General features: G+C 48.8%; 3 protein-coding genes across 3 annotated transcripts; 2 read left to right on the top strand and 1 right to left on the bottom strand.

Annotated features, from left to right (window-relative positions):
* Positions 1 to 213: 213 nt before the first annotated feature.
* LOC135831003 (uncharacterized) lies at positions 214 to 4,382 on the top strand. The gene has a single exon (XM_065343242.1). It carries the CDS (start codon positions 562 to 564, stop codon positions 4,138 to 4,140), a length of 3,579 nt encoding a protein of 1,192 aa, XP_065199314.1. The 5' UTR covers positions 214 to 561; the 3' UTR covers positions 4,141 to 4,382.
* Positions 4,383 to 4,570: 188 nt separating this feature from the next.
* On the bottom strand, positions 4,571 to 13,133 carry LOC135831004 (uncharacterized). The gene is made up of 14 exons (XM_065343243.1): positions 12,835 to 13,133; positions 11,814 to 11,944; positions 10,686 to 10,784; positions 10,290 to 10,354; positions 9,820 to 9,953; positions 9,573 to 9,656; positions 9,091 to 9,262; positions 8,787 to 8,887; positions 8,427 to 8,517; positions 7,984 to 8,107; positions 7,337 to 7,462; positions 6,223 to 6,271; positions 5,655 to 5,794; positions 4,571 to 5,128 (listed from the first exon to the last, which is right to left on the bottom strand). Exons 1-14 carry the CDS (start codon positions 13,021 to 13,023, stop codon positions 5,101 to 5,103), a joined length of 1,533 nt encoding a protein of 510 aa, XP_065199315.1. The 5' UTR covers positions 13,024 to 13,133; the 3' UTR covers positions 4,571 to 5,100.
* A 567-nt stretch (positions 13,134 to 13,700) lies between these two features.
* Positions 13,701 to 18,877, top strand: LOC135831002 (uncharacterized). The gene is made up of 4 exons (XM_065343241.1): positions 13,701 to 15,154; positions 16,140 to 16,296; positions 17,346 to 17,475; positions 17,925 to 18,877. The coding sequence occupies exons 1-4, from the start codon at positions 14,241 to 14,243 to the stop codon at positions 18,092 to 18,094; spliced, it is 1,371 nt and encodes a 456-aa protein (XP_065199313.1). The 5' UTR covers positions 13,701 to 14,240; the 3' UTR covers positions 18,095 to 18,877.
* Positions 18,878 to 19,916: the final 1,039 nt, after the last annotated feature.

The following is a 19,916-nucleotide window of genomic DNA, read 5'->3' as shown; positions in this document are numbered from 1 at the left end:
GTGTAGTGTAATCATGGACTGGTAATGCTCGATCAAGACTGACAAGAGAACACAGGTTGTCGACATACACACCCCATGCTATTGCTAGCTAGCTGCTGTCGGTTTACAATGATTTAATTGGGGTCCAGGGCGTAGCTAGCTACCCGTATCCTTCGATCTACCATGCACGTGGGCTGGCCTGAATAGGTTGAAACAATCAAAGGTTCGATTGAAGAAGGATCCACGGAAGGTTGCGATTGTGTTGAAGGGAGGAAAGTTTCTTCGTTTCTACAGCATCTACTCAACACCACCGTGATCAGTTTTCTGTTCGGTGCAGCATTCTCCTCTGATTCAAAGACTCTCTCAGTCTCCGTCTGCACCGTTGGTTTCCTAAATCCGTTTGGGATAAGGATTTCCAAATGTCGCCACCGCTGTTATTTCGGATCATTGGTGTTCGCCTGGCAATGGATCACTGAATACTAGCGGGGGGGAACAAAAACATCGTTAGCCGACCCGGCCATGGCCGAATGTCAATGACCGAGCATGTCAATGGGTTGCTGCTGACACCCGCAACGGTGAAGAATGAAATTTGCCGGAGATCTTCGCTGCAGGGACTCACAGCGCGGCGACTCGCTGCTGCTTGTGGGTCAGAAGTGCCTCTGCCAGCTGCTGGACTGCGTTGTTCAGATGCAGCTTATTCAACGATACCGACTGGCTTTCCCCGGCGAAGATTTATCGGACCCATCGGCCGAGGCTGAATCTGACACGGGGAGCACCCAAACTGAGGGACAACGTTCCCAAAACCAGGAGACAGCTATACCGGAGGAAAGGCTGAGGAGAAAGACTGGATCTCCTCCTCCAGGTCAGCTTGACTCTGGGTTACAATCGCGGTGCAATGACCAAGCAACCAGTTCCCCCGTGGATGCTGAAGATGACGAGGAAGACACTAAACGGCATGTGTTAGTGGAGTATTGGATGGCAATCAACACCGATGAAGCCTGCTTGACCGATTTCGAGGCCAAGTCAGATAGGTTCCACCTGAAGCGCAAAGTGGTGGTCAAGTCAAACCTAACGAAAGTCGGCCCGGCGAAGAAGATCAGCACGGTTTCTTTCAAGGACACAAAGGAGACACCAGTGTCCAGTGCGAGCAGAACGAATGTCCGATTACCACCTATCGGGGGCAGCACTGGTACTGGCAGGAGCAGCACGGTGACTGGGAGTACACAAGCTGCTGGTAATGCTAGGCTGACAAGACATTCACTGGGTAGTGCCAGCCAGTCCAGACTGCAAGTAGGCACAAGCAATGGCACTACAAGTGATAAGACCACAGGTATTATGGAGGCCAGGAGCAATGCTATAAGGACTAGACACTCGCTAACGAGCCTCAGCCAGACTAGACTACGCCCAGCCGTTGCCAGCGATGCCAGTACAGTGGAAGGCAGGAATGGCGATAGGGCAAACATGCTGCGCAGTTCCAGCAGATCAAGGATTTCGATCAGCTTGCCGAGGGACGGAGGAAGTAAAACACCGAATGAAAAACGCCGTCATGTGACAGCCATGGCTGCAGAGGATGCCCTGCCGCTGACCAGCAATATTGCCAGGACCTTCCTCAAGGAACTAAACCTGTCCGATGCTGAGGCTGATGAGCTGGAAAATTCCGAGGTGTGCTGCTATCGATTTCTGCTTGGTCCCGTGTGTAACGGTGCTGAGATCGAGGTAACGGTGACATACATCTCATTGGCCTGTGTTGTGAATGACTGGATCGAGATCAGCCTGCCAACCAGAGTTCACTCTCTGAAGAGATTCCACCCGAGGCGTAGAAGACCTACAAGGGCTAAGCCCACTTCGCAGCAATCCGAAACAACATCAACAACTGGTACTGGTGAGGAGTTGAAGTTCCGACCAGCTGAACAGAGCGCGACATTGAGCACCAACTCCGGCACATCTAGCAAGATGGATGTGGAACTCAAGAGCCCCTCGCCATCTCCCAGTAGTGAAGAGGGTGGCACGTCGGATGGGAAACCGGCGGACAGAGTCATAAAGAAGTTTCGCAGCGCGGTCGAGTATGGAGTAAGCGCCAGCCTGAAAGCGATCCTGCCCGGGGAAGTCACGTCATTGCTATCGCCGAGCCATGGAGAGCAGGTCAGCATCAGGACGTATGGCTCAAACTCACATCGTGCTGCCATGGAATATGGTCCGGAAATCGGCACGAGGCCATTGCCGAGCGACATCGTGCTGAAAGTACAGCACACGAGGACCGGTCGGCCATGCGCTACATTGCTGGAGAAGCCTCAGGGCTGTGGCATTGCATCGGCAGCCATGCTCTCCGTGGCTGCACCCAACTTCACCGGTGCCCTATCAGCCGCAGTCGCAGGTCACACGCCACAGCGGCATCATTGCGGTGAGTACATCTTCATGATTGATCAGAGCGGCTCCATGGCCACCGTCTTCACCCAGACCCTACTGCAGCAAGCGCAGGGCCGGACTAGCGGCAGATCTAGGAGCTCACCGCCTGCCCGAAGCTTCATGGACCAGGCGAAGTCTGCGCTGCTCTTGCTGCTCAACAGCTTACCTGCATCTTGTTTCTTCAACATCATCGGTTTCGGTTCACGGCGACTGCGTCTCTTCAAGCAGAGTACAAAGTACACTAATGAGACATTGAACGCGGCCAGAAAGCATGTCTCAACGCTGACCAACAACCTTGGCGGCACAGATCTGCTGCGGCCGTTGACGGAAGTGCTAGAGGCAAGGCCGATACTCGGAGAACGTGCCCTGCGTTGTGTGTTTGTGCTCACGGACGGGGCTGTCTGCTCGGCCGATGTGGCGGACATGCTCCAGCTAGCCAGGTGCCACGCAAAGCACACTCGTATATTCTCGCTGGGAATCGGCGCGATGGCAGGACGAAAGCTGGTGCGTGGTCTGGCAAGAGCCGGCAACGGCACCAGTGCGTTCGTGACATCCTCCGGTCAGGACATGGCAGAGGTGGTGGTGCAGCAGTTGAAGGAAGCGCTGCGGCCGCCGTTGATGGCACCGTTGGTCGACTGGGGACCGCTACGCGTCATGCATCAGTACCCTCAACGGGAGAACCTCCTCCCCGTGTTCCCAGGCCGGCCATATACCGTACTTACACTGTTGCATGCAAACAGCCCAGTGCGTGGCAACGTCAAGCTGAAAGGTGTTGTGCACAATGTAGACATGGAAGAAACCCTGGCGATCCGGCCCACCCAGACAGATCTCCGGCAGCGCTGGAAGCTTCTGCATCAGTTCATCTGCTCGCAACGACTCGGCCAAATGCAGCTAGAGGCCAATGATCGGTTTGCCACAGCACCGCGACTGGAGAGGAACCGGCTGTTGCAAAAAGACAACGAGGAGCTTGCCGCATTTTCGATTCAATACCAAATTCACTGTCAGGCTACATCGGAGAAGCTTGTCAGCATGCTGAGTGCAGCAGATACTTCAACTACACCCAACATTGCTGATGATCTCTTCATGGACTGTGTCCGCCTTTCTCCCAAAGAAGACATTGTCAGTGAGGAGAAGCATGATCTGAAAACAACCACGGGCACCACAGCAGCAGCAACAGCGGGAGCAAGTAAGCAGACATCCAGCTCCGGCCAATCAGTCAGAAGCAATCCTAGCAGCAGCAGCAGCAGCAGCAGCAGTGCATCGCAAGCTTCGGTGGCCAGTTCTCGCAGGGATCCTCTGCAGGTCGTGCTCAACTTACAGCAAGCCAGCGGTCTATGGAACAGTGGTGTGGATGACGTGGCTGACCTTCTGGCTGTTACCCGCTCCCTGCTGCACAAGGACAGCAAGCTGGTACAGGACACGCAGCGGTGCATTTCCACACGCTCTGGGCCAGGCTGGTCAGCCAACGACGATGTCTGGACAAGTCTAGTTGTCATGTCCTACTTGAAAACCTACTGCAGCGCGCAGAGAGACTCGCTCAACATCATACTGGATAAATGCAAGCTGGCAATCGCTGCCGTCCTTCAGCAGACACCGTCCAGTGCAGCGGCCGACACTACGGTACCTGCTGCTGGACATGATGAGCACCCGAAACAGCTCAGTAGCATGCTGGATATAGTGACCGAGCTACTGAAATCCGCTGTCCACGAACAGCTGGAGCAAGTGAAACGAGATCGAGCTGCAGAGATCTCGTAACGATAGTAGGCACGCACACTCCCATCATGAACTTTGGACTGCTTCCATGTGCAGTGCATGCATTCAGCTTTCTGCCCACTACAAGTACGTGTACAAGGTCAAGCCAGTAAAAAGGACGATCTACGGACGGATCTGCACCAAATAGAAACTGCCTTACTCATCACAGTTGAACACGCAATAATACTCTTCATATCATAATGGCACATACTAGTATGGTATGGTCGTGTGGTGCAAACCTCTAACTAAGGACCACCTGTAATAATATTATTACTATACTTCAAACTTTTCAAAGTATGCAATCCAGGTGTGAGTTGATTGAGATGTACAATGTTGATCATACTACTCGAAGTATCTTGATCTGCCTGAACTATTTATTTCTATTTCATTATTTGACAAAGTTTGAAGAACGCATTGTTTCGTCCAGTGCAAATCCATCAAGGCAGCTCATATTTCAAAATACAAACCTCAACCACAAACAGTTGGTTGAGGATTTTCCTTTAGTGAACAAAGACATTGTACATTCGTACAGGCTCCATATGCGCATGCAACCAGCACACAAAAGCAATAGGTGCAATAACAAGTTCACGACCCATGGCTTAGCGCATACGGCGAGAGCATGTACTTCAGTACAAGAATCTGGGCAGAGACACGACTGTCAGACCACGGGCGGTTTAGAGCGAGAAATCGGCCACCACTCTGTTCAAGTGTGATCATTAGCAGTCTGTTCAAGGGCCATTATCACTGTGTCGAAGAATGTGAAAGCCGTGCAAGGCTATCGTGAACCAATAAATGACATGCTCTGGGCATGCAGGCAAGGAAAATTGGCTGTGATATTCGCAACAGAGAAAAGAAAAGATCTAGCAGTAGTCCAGATGCGAGACGCATGGTTAGATGACCACCCACACACACACACTAGTTAAAAAAGGCGACGACCTCAGGAGAGTCGAGTGCTTCTGCCATTTAGTTCTCTGACTTGTAATGGTCAAGCCTGCAGAAATGAAGACGCCAGAACACACGGATGTACATAAGCAACCAGTCCACACAATTACTGTAAAACATGTAATTTTAGGTGCATTCAAATTTTGGTGCCAGAGACCTGCCAGGTTTCAAGTGTAATTTAGAATTAGGTGACCAGCATTCCCTTCACATACAGTGCATACTCTAGTGGCTTTTAGGTGTAATTTAAATTTAGGTGCCTGGTTTCTCTACCGAAATTAAAGTTACACCGAAAATTACGTGTTTTACAGTATACTGTAACACACTGTTGATCTGCTACTTGTCGAATTCCTACCTGGTAGACAGTCATGATTCATGATGATTATATACTAGGATCAATCTGTTGTGCATATACATACACACAGATCCACACCTATCCCCCCCCCCCCCCCACACACACACATACAAAATGACTTAAAATGTACACATACAAAAAATGCACACACACACACACACACCACACACACACAGCGGCATGGCAAAGTGGCCAGTGGCAAATAGAGCGACAGACAGCTCACCTGAACAGCATAGCCTTTCCCCTGTCATTTCCCATTGCCATATATTCACTGCTTGGCGAGAATGAGAGGCACTGGACCGAGGCAAGTTTGGACTTGAGCTTTGGCCAGTTGGAGAATACGCTCATCGATGGGAAATGTGTCTGTGAAAAAACACACAAATGCACACATACCTTTCTGATTCACACCGGGTACTAGACTGTCACAATGGCAGAATACTGTACTGTAAAAGCCTTATCGAGGAGAAATCTGTCGTTAAAACAGAAAACGTTGTATAGAAATCACTACATAATACTCTCGCGAGCGTTGAGGATGAGTGAGAATCGTAATCTTTGGTGCACGTAATCTGGTCAATTTTATGAAATCCTTATATTTGCAGCTCGTTAGAATAATTTACGTGCTTTCACAAAAGAATGCAGGCACTACGTCATATGATTCGGTAAGGTACAACCGCTGAAAGTAGTGCTCTGAGAGGCTATGCGTCTGAATGAATGCAGGAATGGAGCAAGCTACAGCAGAAACCCTACAATAGTACAAAAGCCAGCAGTGAAAAGGAGTCGGCATGCCTTACCAGTCGCAAGCCTTGTTCCATACGTCGCGATGTCATGGCAAGGATTTCACTGCACAAGACAGCACCAGCAAACACCCACGCCCACAGCACAAGATCACATTAGCAACAAGTTTAAAATTTAGGGCTGAAACGATTATACCAATTACTCGGCAAGCGATCGATAATTCCTTATCAATCAAGTAATCGTTACGTTATAGATTACTCGTTAGGAATTTTGAGTCCAAAAAGTACTGAAAACCCTCGTTTTGTGAAGTTTGAATCAGTTTCCACTGTGAGTATGCAGTTGCCAGCGGCATGGTGTATATTCTGAGGTTAAATTGACTTCAAAACTGCCATGTTTTGGAGCTACCCTGTCACTAATGCAGATTTTTGGTATTATGAAGGCCTAGCTTTTGGAAACAGGATAATTTTTGCACAAAATGCTGACGCTATTTGCTAAAGATTATAATTGATTACTCGATCGTTAAGCTAAAGAGTAATCGACAGGGGAAAATCCACGATCGTTTCAGCCCTATTAAAATTAGAACCTGAAAGAAAGAAACACATTGAGGAACATACCTAAACCAAGTGTAACCGTGTACACGTGTTTAGAAGCAGGTATGCTGAATGTGTTGTGCACTGTGCAGGCGCGTCGGACATGCTACAGTATTGACCGTACCACTCTTTGCCCCAGATACCTCGTGAATCAATAAACACACTGATTTGGGATTCAAATTTCGGAAAAAATGTTCTGCGGAGGCACCCACCTCTCAACAAATATGATAGTGCCTCACTGTTAGATGGCTGGCAGTACCACCCTATATTACCTTCCGACACCCCTGTATGTACACATGTACACATATCCACAAGGAACTAGACAGGTAGCACACTAGTACTAGTATAGCAATACAGCAATACAGTGAACAGCAATTTCGACTACCGTATTTTCAGCAATACTGGCCGAGGCGCTTAGTAGCAGTTTGCGCGCCCTAACATTTCACCAAATTGGAAAAAAATCCACACAAAAGTCATGACATTATGTGGCGCTTTATTAGTAGTTTGGACAGGCGGCAATAAAAGAGCGGCGCTAATTTCTGAAAATGCGGTACTCCGGTGACTAGATACTAGTACATACCCAGTGTGGTTGTACTGCAGCGAGCTGGCGCAGAACGGGGCCAGGTTATTCAGCGTTTGCAGCGGCTTGGGCTCATTGTTCAGGAAACAGGAGCCATCGTAGACATTCACAACCCCTGAAGAACTTCTGTAGGTGACAAGAAAACATAGCACATGATGCTGAAACAATTAACGTAAAAGGAAAACATAAATAAGTAGCACATCCGCGTTACCACCGGCCATACAATTGTGTTTAGAAACACAACCAGAAACTTACGGGACAAGATCCAACAAACATTCGCAGATGAGTCTGATATCACAAAAAGCTAGCTTATCCCGCACACTGTGCGAGCGGATGTGCATACCCGGTATCCACATCGTGTACCTGCATGTATGTGTACGTGTAGTCAACATCCTGTACACTGCATGCATATGTGGTCCACATGTTGTACACTGCACGCATAAGTGGTCCACATGTTGTACACTGCATGTATGTGTAGTCCACGTCTTGTACACTGCATGCATATATAGTCCACGTCTTGTACACTGCATGCATGTGCAGTCCACGTCTTGTACACTGCATGCATGTACGTGTGGTCCACGTATTGCACACTGCATGCATGCTTGTACTAGTAGATCACGGACCATGCAGTGACAGGTTGCACTTACCCGCATGCTAGAAACTTCTTGTCAGGCGAGACGGCCAGCGATGTTAGATGGAAAGAGCCCTCGTCCATGAACGAGTGGCAGCACGTGCGTGACTTCATGTCCCACACGTACACACGCCCATCACCTGCCATATTAATAAGCACAGAGAACAACGTTTAAATTGAATCAACAGACCGTCAACACTGCACGGCTAGACTGGCTGGGAATAAGATGAACACGTGCACATACACCTGGCCAACTGTTGTCTTATTCGTGCACGAAACAAGACTACAAAAATTATAAGTCCCGCTTGAGATGATGTGTTTACAAGTGCAATGCCAACGCGAAAAATAGGACGGCAAGAACGTTGATGATGACAACAGCAATGACAACAGCAATGGCACCCCCACCACCACCACTGGCAACAAGATCGCAGGAGTAAACATTTCCAACAATGGACTCACTGCCAGCTGAGAGAAGTTGTTCTCCCGAAGGAGTGAAGGCCATTGCAATAGCGGAACCACTCATCCGGCACGTTCCAACTAGCTGCTTCGACTGTAAAACAAGGAACACGTGAACACCAGAAGCAGCACAATGAACAACAACTGGTAGGGTCGAGTACTAAGCGTAGGAATAGCAAGACTCTTTCCACAAGGAAGTGAGCAGAGGGAAGCATATGCTAGATTGGGTGGAAGGATTTGTTGGTTTGACAATTTAAAAAAGAAAGAAAGATCACACAAGACTCCCAAAAACATGGGTCAGTTTTTTCGAGACATCAACTCCGCGTGTTCATAGTGAAAGCAGTGCAAGAGTAACACACTTACCTTGTTCGACACAATCAGGACACTGCCGTCACGTCCTGTGAATGCCAGGAATTCATTGTCCGGGGAGATGGCAAACACCTCAAAGCTTTTCTCTTGTCGACCTAGGCAAAGCACCAAGATCCATGGAAAAAAGGAACATCCATTCAGCATTACATCTTGTGACGAATCAAGCAAAGCTCACAGGGCTGGATAAGGAAACAGAAGCGCGGGTCAATGTATACGTTGGATATCCTGGTCCATAACAGAGCAACCGTTACAACAGCATTTGCCCTCTGTTGCACGAAGCACCGTAACGACCACTCACCCCACATGCCTGCATTCTGCATAGCTTTGTTCGAGGCTATGTCGTAGGTGTAGAAGTATGACCGGCGCGAACTCATGATGATCTGGCTTCCGTCAGGCGTGAACTGAGCCGAATGAATCGGAAAGTTCTTCATGAACATGCTGTGAAGGACGGGGTTATCTTCATTGTTCACCTACGTAACCAAACACACACAGTTACAGCAAATACGTTGAAATAACGTCACAGTAAGTAGCAAATAGGTGCACACATGCAGACAGACATAGCACAACAAATAGGCACACATGCTCCACACAACAATTGACCACACAGACCACAATAACATGATGTCACACACCTGTGCTTCCATGCCCTATAATACACCTCATGATCCAGGCCCCAGCCCTGCAGTTGGCCACTGGAAACAGGCCAAACGACGATAAATGCAGGATGACATAAGTCTCAAATGATGGGAAAAGTGGAAATGGCATCAACAGTCAATTTACCTGGTAGAGCTTCAACTGTTTGTGTAGGCCAGCGGTCAGCACAACAGGTGCAGAAGGATGGAAGTGAATAGACTGGATACCAGCCTGGATGCAGCACACACATAATGGGTAAACAACAAAATTAAGTATATCAGAGATCGAACACGTGTAGGAAATTTTTAACGGATACAGCTCCATTAGAATGCATTCACCGTAGAGAAAATAAATTGAACTGACAGTGCTGGCTACAAAAGTATTTATTTCTTACATCTGGGCGTTTCGAGAAATTGATATCCTTTTCCCGGCAGATCTCAATGACGTCCTTGGGCAGCATGGAAACTTTGCCAGCCAGCATCGGCTGTGTGCGCTGCAGAAGATCCACTTCCTCACCACCCTCAGATCCTTGACGTGGGGGTAGGCACACGAGGAAAAAACAGACCAACATGACTGGAAGCCTTAGCTATATCTAGCGGTAACTAGCAAAGCGAACAAGCACGATCTACAAATACAGCAAGAGTCTGTGACAACCAAACAGCAAGCGGACAGACCTCTACCGCGAGACGATCATATCATTATTTCATCGAAACCGGGCTCAACATGTAACACCGCAGGCATTGGTTTCTCTGCTGCAAAATACATACATGACAGGTCAACATGCTCAACACATCAACGAGAACCAAACTAAAGAAAAGGTAGCGGCAGTGTTACAGAGGTCAACAGGCAAAACTTGGCCCATACCTTCTCCGAACGAACGAACTGCGGGCAAATCGGCCCAAGATGGAGCACCAGACACTTTCGTAAATCTACACAGAGAGAGAGAGAGAGAGAGAGAGAGAGAGAGAGAGAGAGAGAGAGAGAGAGAGAGAGAGAGAGAGAGAGAGCCACAAGGTCAACGGAAGTACAATCACCGATTGGGTGGTGAAGGGGAGGGATGGAGCAAACCCAGACTAGACAGAGCTAGTACAAGGTATCGCAAGCATGATATACAAAAGTGCAATAATACCATCACTGCCACACTGTACAGTAATATCCAGGCAATGGTCAACAGCATAAAGAGACATTTGCTCCACTAAAAACTGGGAGTCTGCCGGAAGAGATAGGAGACGCTGTAGGACATCCAGTAAAACAACGTACTGTCTCCTTAGCCTCTCCGTGTATGTCTGGCCATCCATGACGTCCTCCTCAACTTCATTCCGAAGCTTCTTGGTGCGAGCCTTTGCAGTTACGTCAACTCTACATGAAGAGGAGAGAACATTCACAGTTAGGCAACACGATGAACACAGTAAACATGTACATAAACGTTGACCAGGGCATAACGTTACATTGGCACCAAAAGCATGAACCACAACAAATTTGTACATATTCTCGTTGCAGCGCTGATTTTGAAGGCATGCCTATAGATTCAGTTAGGATAGCGACGATGACAGTGGCAGATCTACTTGTGATGAACTTGTTCTCAAAGGGCAAAAAAACTTGGAGTCATGTTGCTAGTTCGTGAGGTCAGCCAGAGCGTTTGGTATAGGTGGAATTGCTTCATTGTGATACACTTGTCTTAACAAGTCAACCACATGTACTTGCGTATAAGCAAACAATAAGGATGCAGACTTGTTCACTCATAGAAAGCTGGAGAGATCCCCAGTGTGGCACAGACCATTCCCTCTAACCATACCTAGGATAGTGAATAAATAGGACAGCTGGCGAAGAGACACGGAAGGAATATATATTGGCTCAATGCTGCCACTACTAAATCGGAAAGACGATCAGTAGATCAAAGACGCTCAGCAACTTGTACAAGTACAGAACAAGTCCAGGACTTGCTTTCACATCCCGAGTTGGGCCCCAGGTAACTGGGATTCCGAAGCACTTCATTAGCTCATCACGAGTCGGAGGTGCTATAACGTGTCATGCACTCGCTTTACGAGTCGATAAACCCCTCTCTTGGCATATTCCATTCACTATTTAGTATTTACAATACCCAGTGCACATAAACAAGAGTATTTTGACTATCCAAATGAGGTCAGGAACAGTAGGATTCAGTGTTCATGTCATTCTGATGAGATCATAACAGCAGCCGTGGTCTATACCTGGTAGTCTGGCACTGTACTTACATTCTGTGCAAGCTGTACTGTACCTTGATATCAAGAAAAGTCGCAAACAGCAAACTGCTTTTTGCCCTAACTCATTCCGGGTGCGCATTCTGGCTTACGTAGTGTTGGCTATACCCAAAATACACGTAGATAAACATTTCCTATGTCAACTCACTTCAAAGCTGCATCGTCCTCATCCTCCCATGCCGCTTCGCAATCAGGCAAAGACTTGGAGGCTCTGCGCCGCTTCTTGGCCGAACCATCGTCGCTATCCTCACCATCTCCAGCAATACCATCAACACGATACTGGCAAAAGAGAACACAACACGGTACACAGAACCAGCATGTATTTTTCTTTTTGCGTGCACGATGAATAGCGGAAGATGCAAGAAAGCTTGCATGCAGTAAGAGGGCAGGCTCATCGCAAATCATGACGGCCTGGGGAACAGGGCGGGATAGTGATTATGTTTGTATGCCACATGATCACCGCCAAGCTCACCGCACAATTTAGTTTGACAGCTCCACTTTAATCACCCGACCATATCACCACCGCGCTCTCACAGTGTACTATGGCAACGTGATAAGGTCGGCCAGAGAGTGCTGTGGTGGTGAAGGGGCTGAAGGCAGTTTCCAAAAAACATGTGAGGCGCAAAGCAAGTTGCTGCTGATTTGTCAAGGCACGTTACCATAAAGCACAGCGAGAGCACGCCATCTCTTGGATACATTCATGGTTGTGGTCCTGACTAGGTCATGCAAGTTTCGGACTCGGAACCTTGTGATTCGCAGGAAAGCCCGCAACCACTCGGCCAAAGTGCTGGTCTACTACCTTCCCTTAAATGCATTGTGAGATCTCTGTCTGTCTGTCAGTGTACATTTGTCTCTCAGTATGTATGTCTGTATCATCACTATCATGCAGTAGTAAATTGTCAAACTGCACGACAGGAGCACGACTCGATACTGACGAACATTAACGTTTCGACTAACTCATGTCCTCTTCAAAATGAATCTCTCTCTCTCTCTCTCGGTCTCTCCCTCTCTCTGTGTCTCTGTGTCTCCCTCCCTCCCTGTCTATCACTTCATCTGTCTATAGGAACTTTTTAATGATCCTTGATTCTGCGTTAGTGTCGCAGAAAGCGATGTTCAGAAATTTGAACTTTGAAGTAATTATATCAACAAGGGCATTGTAGCAGGCTTACCAGTTTGTGGGGCTTTGCATCTCTCTCTTGTATAGAGCTTAGAACGTCACCTCCATCACCGAACACAAGTGTCCCCAGAAATGATTCTCGTTCAGCTGGGTCAGCATCTTCCGAAAGGCGAGGTTTGGAGACAGGAGCAGTTGCTCCACCATCGGGGTGACTCCTCTTGTTAACTTTTCGCCTCAGCATAGTGGCATCAGGTCACTCTACTGCACTTTACACAACCTCCAGTATTACTTTGATCAGGTGAGTCCACCACCTTACAAATCTCACAACAATCACTTGCACTTGAATTGAATCAGCCGATACAGGATACTGTATCTCATTTCTCAGTATTTTGTGTGCATGTGCATCAACTTACTTTTCTTGCATATTATTTTTTTGTCTCACGCTAAAAAAAATTCAGTTTTGCGTTTCCCCTCATTCCCAGTTGTGTCCTTGTACCCAGCCGTACCACGCCGTGCCGCGGCCGCATGTATCGCGTTTTCGATTCATTTTTTTCTGCGTCTGCCTAGCGCCCAGCACTGCACTGCCTGCTTGCAGCGCGCTCGCCGGGACTGCACTTCAACCATGGGAGTCGTAAAATACGTATTTTACGACTCCCTGGATTGCATAGCGACGGATCCTGCACCGATCCACGCCCATGCCCATGGCCATGGTGACGATCATGGCGGATCCGGGTGCGTTGCTTGGCGCTCGCAGGCGAATTATTTTTTTGAGTTTCCAACGGGGAGACATAAAAATACCCTGGGATGGAATGGGCCGGGCATGCATGGTCGGTAGGTCTACATAGTATACGAATCGATGATCGATATGGTGTCTACCTTCCGCTTCAGCTTCCGCTACAATGCTAGCGACGAGCTATGCCTGCAATCCGAAGCCACAAGCGCCGCACCAGTTCCAGATCTCCACCGATGGCGATAGGGGGATGAAGAGGGCTAGGCGAATGCGCTGTTGAGACGCCGGCAAGGACGATTGACTTGGCACTTGGACAGAGCCGAGCAATCGGCACCACGGCGTACTCTACTGGTACTGCATGCTCACACGGATGTCGTTAGTATTTTGAGCCGGGCACGGGATAATAATCGATATCGTGACACCGCTTTTTGTCGTCTGAAAATTTCGCAACACTCAGCCTAGATTTCTGGGGACCACCGGACGACGGCGGTGAGTTCATCAGATCAGTGCATTTCTCCTTCTGCGACCAGTTGCCACCCACTATTCTCAGCTAGCAGGTCAGACCCCTGTCCAGGCCTACCACTACCAGGTTTGCTGAACTTTTACTTACTGCAACTGTTGAGTGAAGTTATAACTAAAACGCTTCTGTGTCTGTATCAGTTGGCTGTTCTGACTTTGAACGAGAACTGAGGTTGCAAAGAAATAATTCGTCTTGATTTTAGGCTGCAATGGCGGCACAACCAGCCACGGACAACCACAGTGCTGCGCGGGTTCAGCTCAGAGAGAAATTGCAAGGCTTGCGAGGAAGGTGCGGGAAAGAAGTGAGGGCTAGCGGCGGCTCTCAGCTGCGTTCACATCGACGCGTGGATGACGGAATCGAGCACTGTGTGCGCAAGGCGAGCGCACCGTCCCGACGCAGACGAAATTGCTTACTGGTGACGCTGGCGCTGTTCGTGGTAGGCTGGTATGTGGCGTTCTACGTCCTTCCTGTGTACTGGCCAGCCTACGAGAACTACGTGGCGAAAAAGATGGGCGCGAACACGTACTCTGTGCAGCGAATCCTGAGGCGCTTCTCACTGCCCATAATGTACAGGCTGCCTAAACTGGCCGAGTTGCTGCACAATCCATCGTGTGCTTTCAGCAATCCATACTATTCAGAAGATGACGCCCTCGCAGAGCCGATTGAAGACGCTGAGCATGCCGCGTCCATTCTGAGAGGTGGGAAGGCGAGCGCGGGCAAGAAAGGAGCCAAGAAGTCCACGAAGACGGACACCGGCGCCCCCGTCGGTGATGACCAGCTGGACGATATCAAGGACGTGAGCGACATGTGCTCTTGTATCGGCGTGCGCGGCGCTGGGCGCATCAGGAATCGCTCGTCACTCAAGATGAAGCATCTTCTGCGGGATGCCGGCGTTCCGCTGGTGCTGCGCGTGGACAACACCACTGCTGATCCCGCTAGCGTGTCCATTCGTCTGGCATCACTGCTCAGCGTTATGAAGGAGAAGCGCGATAACTTCACCAGTCACCTGTGTCATGTCAAGCCACGCGGCAGTAAGGACGAGTGTTCAAGCACAGTGGCGTCGGTGCTGGACTTTGTGCTGAGCAACGCGGGCAATGACATGCCCCATCTCCACTACACATGGTGCGTGCTGCCCAGTGGTGCCCAGTGCTGCTGCTTTGCATAGCGGATTGCCACTGCCGGCTTGGTTGTTTGCTCACACGTGTATGTGTGTGTTTGTGTGTGTGTGTGTGTGTGTGTGTGTGTTTGTGTGTGTGTGTGTGTGTGGTGTGTGTATGTGTATGTATGTGTGTGTGTGTGTGTGTGTGTGTGTGTGTGTGTGTGTGTGTGTGTGTGTGTGTGTGTGTGTGCGTGCGTGTATGCGTGTGTGTGTATTTGTGTGCATTTGTGTGTGTGCATGTATGTGCGTGTGTTTATGTCTGTACACACACACACACACACACACACACACACACACACACACACACACACACACACACACACACACACACACACACACACACATGTCTGCTTGGATATTTGCACGTACACGTTTGACTCCTGGTTTGCCTCCATCACACAGAACTTCTATCCACGTCACTTTGAAGCCGCAGATACACTCTTCAGTCCGATTTTCGCCTGTCATCTTAGCGTAATATCAAAAAAAACTGTAATGTTCTCCAAGAGATAATGGCCCGGACCGGCCCAGGACACACACACACACACACACACACACACACACACACACACACACACACACACACACACACACACACACACACACACACACACACACACACACACACACACACACACACACATAGACACACACACACACACCCGCACACACACACATACACACACACACACACACACACACACACACACACACACACACACACACACACACACACACACACACATGTAGTGCATACCGCCGGTCATGATTTTGTACATACACACACTTTACCAGCAAGATTTTGCCTTCAGTGGCCATGCCAGACTGCAACAGACAAGACCAGGTCAGAGATAGCAAAGTAGCCTGAGTCTGGCTGGTGTGTATTGCCAGGTGTGCATGTGGCACACATGATAATAATAACGGCATTGCTTGTCACCACTTTCCTTACAGGTCATACTGCCGGACTGCTGCAGAGATGGCAACAACGCACCTCCACACAGCGCTAATGCCACATACCTACTTGCGCTCGAAGAATATAGTCTTCTCTGAATCGCCCACGCTCGTCATCAGCAAGGCTGTGAACGACACGAGCGAAGAGGATATTCCGGTAAGGCTAGCCGGTGTGTGTGTGTTTGTGTGTCTGTCTGTCTGTTTATCTGTCTGTCTGTCTGACTGCCTATCTGCGTGTGTGTGTGTGGGGGGGGGGGTATATGTATGTGATGATATTGGTTGTACAGTACACATTCGGCCTCATTCCACATATTTGTTTTGTAGCAAGCATCCATAGCCCTACTACAAATCGGATCCAAGCTTGTAGAAACAAAATCATCTTTCAAAGCCTGCTGCTGATGATGACTCAACTTCGGGGGACTCGAAAACTTCTCCGACATGTCGACATCGAGTGACACAGCAAACAAAAGGAGTAACGTGGCGTAGCAAAGTTGAAGCTTCCGTGCTTCTGTGGTTTGCATGTGAAACCAGTTTGTGCAGTTAGTGCACACATGCCCGGCGTGTCGGCTCGTGCAGGGAAACCATGTATGCACAGATACGATGCACCAGGTCCTGTAAGTTACGCACTAGCTGCTATCCGCTAGGACAGAGCCAGCGCTGGACTCGCCTGCAGCACTGCATGTCAGCTTGGAATGCTTTTGTGCGCACCTCATGCGCTCTAAGTTCTCGTTCTTCTCCTCCCGAAGTCGCTCGTAACCCCCCCCCCCCCCCGCCAAAAACAGTTGGCGCTGCTTATACTCCGGTGGTCAAATGAACTGTGAAATACAGGGTAGATGTCTGTACTTCGCCACCAAAAAAGCTGGGTGCGGCTATTTTGTATACGCCAGTGCGGCTATACTCCGGATAATACTCCGGATAATACGGTACATCAGTGCACCATGCACACCACCATGTTCAGGATGGGTCTGCTTGTGATGTCTTGCCGGGGTACTGGAATCCGACTCCGCTGCATGATGGCTTCTGAGGAGTCACTGGGTTTCTAGAACAGATCTGACGTTCGTACTTTGGCAGTCGCTCGCCACTGCTCCACTACATTACAGCCAATTACCAGTCTGAGTTGGCAATTGGAAATGCGCTTGTTTCAGGCCCGGATCTCACTATTTGCTGTGTGACTGATTTGTGTGTGCGCGCGTCTGCTGTGTGCAGGATATGCTCATAGCGGATCTCGACATTGGCGTGTATCACCAGCTTTCCGGCAGGAGGGGGATTAACTTGAGTCCGGCATCATGCAAACGTTGCAAGGCCATCAGGGTCAACCTTGAAGCTGGCGAAGTCTGTAAGTGCTGCACAGTCCTAATGCCCTTATGCGTGTTTGACTAATGTTAGTAGACCTAGCAGTACACAGAAGTGGACAATGACATGTGACATTGCCCTTGGCTGCAGTCTATTTTTGTGCAGCTGTGGCGCACACCGGTCCATACCTACCCCCCCCCATACACACACACTCACACATAATATCTACACTGCATGCTGCTGCAGTGCACAACTTGTACTCGGTGCCGGGTGCCATTTCATTGGCCACTGTAGTTATCGACCCGTTATTGATGTGTGTGAATAGGATACGTGCTGTATGTGTGTTTCGGGGAGGGAGAGGTGGGGCGGTGCAAGCCGCATTACGGCGTTGTTACAATTTGACCAGGATTACAAGCCTTGCTTCAATGTTGACTAATTTTCTTTGGATGCCTGTTGGCTGTTCATGTCATCTTCTGTGTTGTGTGACTGCAGTGTTCTTCGATTCAGCAGTCTGGGTTGAAAGTCTCGCTCCAGCCTTTGTATTGGATGGAGACAGCGACATGTGGTCTATAACGTATGGTTATAGTATTGGATCTAGCAAGACCGCTCTAGCCCCACTCTATCATACCGCAGACTGGGAAGCGGATGACAGCAGCTGCTAGCTGTGTCTATGTGTCTCACCATGCTATCCGCTGTCCCAAGCCCCGCTCGGTTGTACCGCGCACGTAGGAGTGTATGCATGCGCACACGGCAATGTGTGTGTGTGTGTGTGTTTGTGTGTGTAACCTGGGAAGGCGACAATGAGCCTGATATGTCATCCGTTCTATCAGTGAACTGCTGCTTAGTGTAGCCATGATTACCTGCTTCTACCTGCTGCACACAGGAACATGGCCTAGACCATTTTTGAGGTATGGACTCTTTGCTCATCCGTGTCACCACTCGCGGCGGTCACGGTTCATCTTCTGATCCGACATTTTACGCTGATATCATTTCCTGTATTGTTAAGTGTCTGTGCAGCAGACTCAAATCTGTGCGGTGATTCTCCACTATTCGCCCGCATGATTACAACCGCATCTCCGGTATGACATCTGCTGTGGTATATTGAAGTGTAACTCGATTATGGCCCGGTTTCAGGTGTTTGCACAATTGGACATACCTCTCCTTTATTTGTATTTTGTAACTATTATCTTTATTGGACCGTTGAACAGGACCTATTTTTAAAGCTGCCCTTGTACCCGTATTTGTGCCATGGCTGCCCGAACTGCGTAGGAAAGTTGACCAGATGACAGTGGAATTATTGTATATTTACTTATCCTCCGTTTTCATGCAGATCCTCTCGTTGATCCCATGTTCATGCTTCACTAGCGAATGAACCGTGACTTCTCTACTTGTTACCGTTTTGGTACGTATATGTTCCTCCCAATAAAACGCTGCGTATTATTCAATGTTCGGCATCTCCAGTACTACTATTACGTACGTCTTACGTCGGTACAAGTACCTGTGTCCACTCCTCTTTCTACACTATGTTTGCACCCGTACCCTACGCCTATGCCTATGGGTGCAGTGCAAGTGATAACGGTTAATTGAGACTGTGATCATACAGTTTATAAAAGCCTTTCTCTATCTAGACCGAGAGTGGTTGGTACACCTGAACAAAGATACAAGTAGTAAGTTTTACGATACATTTTCCAGACGTTTCTTCGTTCTAAACAACACTGTCAATGGATAAGGATGGTGACGATGTTTAGAACCGGACGAAACGTCTGGAAAAGGGATCGTAAAAGTACTATTCATTGTAGTTGAGGGGAATTACCGGGTGCTATCTTTGGTTTATGTGTACCACTCTTGGTCCACATAAGAGAATTTATTTTTTCAATGAGAGTGCGGGCTTACTAGTAGTTTGTCCACCAACTCTTATCCAGGGAGTAGTATAATACCACTCCCTGCTCTTATCTACAGTTTTACAGTACAGTGGCACCTAGCTTGCTTTCTGAACACACCACTAAACCAATCACTTTTTCTCCGGCCTGCGAATTTTCCTCCATAGCACGCACAAACCATCACTTTCACAAATCAGACCACTTCGTGTGGTCTCGGACTGAGGCGGTCGGAATTCCAAGGATTCCCACTGTATTGTGATCAGTAGCAGCGCGTATGCTGCGTGGCACCCACGGCAGCAGGCAGTCGATCTTGCTACAATACCAATTCAAGTACAGGTACATGTCTCCAATACTGGTACAGTCAGACCTCGTTTATCCGGATCCCTCGCCATCCGGAAGAAAATCATTGGCTACTGATTTACAGCATATGCCATGCACATATACAGTATGTGTGTTCGATTATCCGGTTCCCTCGCCTATCCGGATATTTTTCTGGAAAACGGATGTGTGCGGTTATGCGAGGTCTGATTGTACAATCAGACCTCGCATAACCGCACACATCCGTTTTCCAGAAAAATATCCGGATAGGCGAGGGAACCGGATA

The sequence above is a fragment of the Sycon ciliatum genome, chromosome 1 (assembly GCF_964019385.1).
Source record: "Sycon ciliatum chromosome 1, ocSycCili1.1, whole genome shotgun sequence".
NCBI classification, from domain to species: Eukaryota; Metazoa; Porifera; class Calcarea; order Leucosolenida; family Sycettidae; genus Sycon; species Sycon ciliatum.
This window is presented reverse-complemented; position numbering and strand designations above follow the sequence as displayed.

Coding starts and splice junctions, on each gene's coding strand:
- LOC135831002 (XM_065343241.1), top strand. CDS start 14,241: ATGGCGGCACAACCAGCCACGGACAACCACAGTGCTGCGCGGGTTCAG. Junction 16,297..17,345: donor CGAGCGAAGAGGATATTCCG/GTAAGGCTAGCC, acceptor TGCTGTGTGCAG/GATATGCTCATAGCGGATCT. Junction 17,476..17,924: donor CCTTGAAGCTGGCGAAGTCT/GTAAGTGCTGCA, acceptor GTGTGACTGCAG/TGTTCTTCGATTCAGCAGTC.
- LOC135831004 (XM_065343243.1), bottom strand. CDS start 13,023: ATGCTGAGGCGAAAAGTTAACAAGAGGAGTCACCCCGATGGTGGAGCA. Junction 9,657..9,819: donor ATTTCTCGAAACGCCCAGAT/GTAAGAAATAAA, acceptor TGCTGCATCCAG/GCTGGTATCCAGTCTATTCA. Junction 6,272..7,336: donor CTGCAGTACAACCACACTGG/GTATGTACTAGT, acceptor TGTCTTGTGCAG/TGAAATCCTTGCCATGACAT.
- LOC135831003 (XM_065343242.1), top strand. CDS start 562: ATGAAATTTGCCGGAGATCTTCGCTGCAGGGACTCACAGCGCGGCGAC.